A 5,166-nucleotide genomic window follows, 5' to 3' on the forward strand; every position below is an offset into this window, starting at 1 on the left:
TGAGCTGATCTGGTTCTTCTGAGAGGAAATGCCCTTTACCTCCACAGAGGAAGGGTGACAGAATCTCCTGCCTATACGCCCCGTCAGCTTGGGTTTAAGGGATCCACCCAGTTTCCTACTTCACCACTAGCCTTTTAAGTTCTCAAGTTGATGCAGTCAGTGTCTTTGAGTTTCCCCAATGTTCACCTTGTCCTGGGTAATTCCCTTTGTCCCATTCCAAACGTGCAGCCCCTCCCTTCTCCTGATCAATCCCTAGATGTGATTTTGGCCTGACCTCCTCTCGGGAAGGCTTGCTCCTCAAAATCTGGAAGACCAGCTGTCCCTCTGTTCCCCTTTGAATGGGTACGGGATTTGCAATTGTAGGTAACATCAAGTCTCAGGGGCTGTTTGGTACTCAATACAGTTGCATTGAAATTCTTTCGCTCTTCAGATGATACACTGTCTCCCTAAAGGTGTGTTAACGGGAACATTAGGGAATTTTGATGTGGCACCAACACCCACATCAAGTCTACTTCCAGGCTGGTTTCCTTTTCTTTTCCTTTCATGAATGGACCTAGGGTTCAGTTGGAGGTGTGGAGAGTGCAAAACCCCATCAGGATTAAATGCCTGGAGATCCAGGGCTAAGGTTTTGCTCTCAGGTGGAAGTAGCCATTTCAGCTAGGACCTCAGAAGGAAGGTGTGGTCAGACGGGGCATAATGGCTTCTGAGGAGGCAGAGGAGGAAACAGAATCTAGAGCGTGAGAGTCAATGTCCAGCTCTGAGCACAGGGCTCCCTGCACCATGCTGCTCTGGTGAGTCAGGAGCCTAAGGCGGTCCCCAACGACCTGTAGGCCAAGAACCCAGAGATTTGTCCTTTCTTCCATACAAATGAGCAGACTTTGCCTTTGCCTCTGGATGCAGGTTTGCCTTATTCTAAAATGTTTTGATTTCTGTTTTGGCATTTGCCATTCATAGAGGTTCAAAGGGTAAGTTTTTGCTGTGTCTGAAAGTCAAGTATTGCTAAGGAACCTATTGTAGGCCAAAGTGGCAAAATCCTTTTTGTAGTTTTTAGCGGCTGGGCTGTCTGTGTGAAAACAGGTCTTAATGAAAGTCTTTCATAACAGCCAATTGATGTTTAGAAAGAGAGGAAGGGAGTGGGCGGAGAGAGAGAGAGAAACATTGATGTGAGAAACATCCATCAGCTGGCTCCTGCCCACCCCCTACGGGGGTTAGGAATGGAGCCCTCAAGAGACCTTTGGCGGGCACAGGAGGAGGCTCAAGGCACTGAGCAACACTGACCATGGCTTGCAGCCTCTCATTGAGAGGAGCCTTAGTGGTGACATGTGAGCCATCTGTTGTCATGGATAAAGTGGTCATTCTAATATTCAGAGAAGGGACACACAGTAAAATGTACATGTTGGAATTAATCGTTATTTTTCTCACCTCCAGCTCCCCCTTGCTTCAGGAAACGTTTGTGCTGCTTTTATATTCCTCATTTAAAATGCGTCAAAAGCCTCAATGGTACCCATTGTGTGGGTGTTCCTTAATCTTCCACATCTATTTTATTTCCTGGAAATTAGCAAGAGGCAGTCCTGGGCCACGGGCTGCTCCCCACTCCAGGTGTTTTCAGTCCTTCAGTGATCCTCAGAAACTTTTTTTCTGGAAAGGGTGGAATGATCTCTCTGGTTCCCAGTACTCACTGCACAGCAGAATTCCAGCTAGCCAGTGGGTAGAAGTGGGAGGTGTCCAGTTGTCATCTCACCCCTCCTTGGTGCCTGGTTCTTGTCCTGCCAGTGGCAGAGGAGAGGCAGGGCTGAGTGGCTTTGAGATTCTAAGCAGAAAACGGGGTTGGGGTAATTTGGGGGGCGCTCCAGTTGTTGCTGGAGGAGTGCCTTTGGCCCTCAGCTGGTCCCTCTGAAGGGAGAAGGGCCGGGTTTGCTCATGCTCAGCCTGACAAGATGCCTTGCTCCTGACTGTCTCCCATGATCTCTTTCATAGCAGCTTCATGGGGATGAGCCTCCCAGCTCCACCCAGACTCCTGGAACTGGCATGTCAGAGCCTGCTGCGGGATGAAGCCTCAGCCATCGCTGCTCTGGAGTGGCTTCCTATGGAGCTCTTCCCACCTCTGTTCATGGCAGCCTTCGCTGGGAAGCACAGCAGAGTCCTGAAGGCCATGGTGCAGGCTTGGCCCTTCCCCTGCCTCCCTCTGGGGGCCCTGATGAACCATCGGCAGCCTTACCAGGATATCTTGCAGGCTGTGCTCGAGGGACTCGATGTCCTGCCTGCCCAGGACACTCGACACAGGTATGGGGGATTCAGTTGCCTGGTAGCACCCTGGGGATCTGAGCAGTTACAGCTGGGATCCGGGAGTGTGCAGGGCCAAAGGGAGAACTGAGGCAGGCCTTGGAGCCACTGCTGGGGTCATTGTGGGAACAGGCTTCGGATATATACGGCTGGTGAAAATGCCGAGGGTGACCGAAGGGACACGAGCCCACTCCTTCCTGGTGGCACCTAAATGTACCAGGAATGGGGACCATGAAGGATCCCAGTAGCACCAGGAGCAGGTGATTCTGGGACATTGAGTCAAAAGTCCAGTCAGGTGTCTGGCCCAGCTGCCCAGATTCCTAGACTCATGGTCTTATTCCTTGTTATCATAATGCACCCCAGCATAACTCCTATTTTCTCCACAGGAGATGGAAACTGCAGGTGCTTAATTTACAGAAGAGAGTTCATCAGGAGTTCTGGATTGTGTGGGCCGGAACCAGAGCCCATCTGTGCTCACTGCTGGAGCCTGAGGCCCCGCAGCCCATGAGGAAGAGGGGGAAAGTGCGCAGCTTAACGGCCAGGCCAAGTCCACCCTTGGCCCCTGTGGAGCTGTTAGTAGACCTTTGCCTCAAGAAAGGTGTCCTTGATGAGTCCCTCAGCTACCTGATTAAGAAAATCAGCGAGAGGAGAGGTTTGCTGCACCTTTGCTGTAAGAAGCTGAAGGTTTTTGCGATGTCGAAGCAAAACACTAACATCCTGGATATGGTGCAGCTGGACTCTGTCCAGGATTTGGAGGTAAACTGTACCTGGAAGCTGTCCACCCTGAGGAAGTTCGCTCCTTACCTGGGCCAGATGGGCAATCTGCGCCGGTTCCATCTCTCCCATGTCTTCACGTCTTCTCACACCACCTTGGAGGAGGAGGAGCAGTGTGTTAGCCTGGTCACCTCTCAGTTCCTCAGCCTGCCCCACCTCCAGGAGCTCAATTTGGATGATGTCTCCATCCTCAGAGGCCGCCTGGACGAGATCCTCAGGTGAGGGGTGGCGAGCTTTCCCTGACGACCAGATCGAGTCCCTTTCCATTTCAGTGCACAGTGATGGGCTCTCCTGTGTGCAGTCCCTCAGCAGTGCTAGAGTGCCTGAGCCACTAGACGGTCCACACAGTCAGTGTCTTGTTCACCGCTCTGTCACCTTGCATGTTGTCACATAACCCCCCAGACAAAGGTAGGACATATGCACTAGGACAGAGGCTACTAAAGGGACTCCTTGCTAGGAATTGGCGTAATGGAGGCTTCAGGCCAGGGGATGGTAGCTTTGGGCATCCTTGTAAGTGGTGTGGAAGGGAAGATGATGCAATAGAACCAAGTGAGGATTGCAATGACAAGGGGAAAGCCAATCAGAGGTGAGGTTTCAGGGGTTAAGTTCCGCACTTAGAGATTTGGCCATGGCAGCCTTTCACTCCAAACCTGCCTCATTCACCTGTCTGCCAAGGGTTGCCATAGGCTCTTGCAAACAGAATGCGTGGTAAATGCAGGGTTCCTGAGGGAGTCATTACGAAATTGGATAGGTGGTTTGTAAACAGTGCAGTGATCTAAGTTCCTGGAGGGTGTCAGCTCTCGTTTGATGTTGCCTGACTGTGCCCAGGTTAGCCCTTTCTGCACAACTGCCAGAGGCCTCATTGGGCTAAGAGATGATGGTGACAGGGGTCTAGGCTGTGGCTGGAAGGAAGCCCGAGTTGCAGGCATTTCAGGACATGTCTCCAATACTAAAATGCACTGGTTGCCTCCTGCTTCAGACCCTGGGTCAGGCTCCTTTCTGAGCTCCTCCCATCTTTACCTCCCACCTTTATGTTCAGAACACCTGTGTGTTTGGGCTGGGCTGTATGATGTGCTCCACTTGACGGATGAGTAAATGGAGTGTGTGAGGTTTCATCCAGTTGAATCCATCACGGAGCAGATAACAGATGGGGAAAGATTCCACTCAAATTTGCTCTGACTTGAATGTCACTTTTCACTGTGCAACATCCTGGGTTTGATCATCATCCGGAACACTCTAGGCTTTGGTGACATGGGCCTCTTTACCCTGAAGGCCTGCATCATCCTCACCTGCCTCTGCCCACCAGGTCCATCCCCCACATGTAACTGTTCTATGTCTCCCCAGGTGCCTGAGGACCCCCTTGGCGACCCTGTCCATCACTAACTGCCTGCTTTTCGAAAGAGACTTGAGACATCTATCCCAGCAACTGAATGTCAGCCAGCTGAAAGGCCTGAGTTTCAGTGGGCTCAACCTGACCAATATCAGTTCTGGGTCACTCCGATTTCTTTTAGAGAGAGCCTCCCCCACTCTCCAGGACCTGGACTTGGATAAGTGTGGGATCATGGATGCCCAGTTCCTGGACATCCTGCCAGCCCTGAGCCACTGCTCCCAGCTCACAACCCTAAGTTTCTGTGAAAACCCCATCTCCATGATCGTCCTGGAGGACCTGCTTCGCCACATTGTTGGGCTGAGCAAGCTGAATTGCGTGATTTATGCGGCCCCCCTGGAGAGTTACGAGGAAAGGAGCGGCACCATCAACCTGGGCCGACTTGCCCAGATGCATGCCGTGCTGAAGCATATGCTGCAGGAGTTGGGGCGGCCCAGCATGGTCTGGCTCTGCGCTTACCCCTGTCCTCACTGTGGCTGTAGTACTTTCCTTGACCCAACTCCCATTCTGTGATCCTGTTGCTTGAGTGTCCAGCTGGGTGTACATCTCATAGGCTTTACTCTGGGCCCTTGGGCACTGAAACCCGGACATAAGTATACCGTACAGGAACACAGCAGCCAGTTTCAGACAAATACTCAGGGTGGGGGGAAATGCTGACAGGGGACTCAATGGTTTCTTTGGGGAGATTTGTCCTAAGGAGTTAGAAATATCCACCTGAATCT

General features: G+C 51.9%; 1 protein-coding gene across 1 annotated transcript; it reads left to right on the forward strand.

Annotated features, from left to right (window-relative positions):
* Positions 1 to 1,990: 1,990 nt before the first annotated feature.
* LOC308512371 (melanoma antigen preferentially expressed in tumors-like) lies at positions 1,991 to 4,957 on the forward strand (the record flags this gene model as incomplete). Its single annotated transcript, XM_081082140.1, has 4 exons — positions 1,991 to 2,283; positions 2,670 to 3,228; positions 3,758 to 3,765; positions 4,402 to 4,957. The coding sequence occupies 4 exons, from the start codon at positions 1,991 to 1,993 to the stop codon at positions 4,955 to 4,957; spliced, it is 1,416 nt and encodes a 471-aa protein (XP_080938266.1).
* Positions 4,958 to 5,166: the final 209 nt, after the last annotated feature.

This window comes from Myotis nattereri (assembly GCF_964212035.1).
Source record: "Myotis nattereri genome assembly, chromosome: Y".
Lineage (NCBI taxonomy): Eukaryota > Metazoa > Chordata > Mammalia > Chiroptera > Vespertilionidae > Myotis > Myotis nattereri.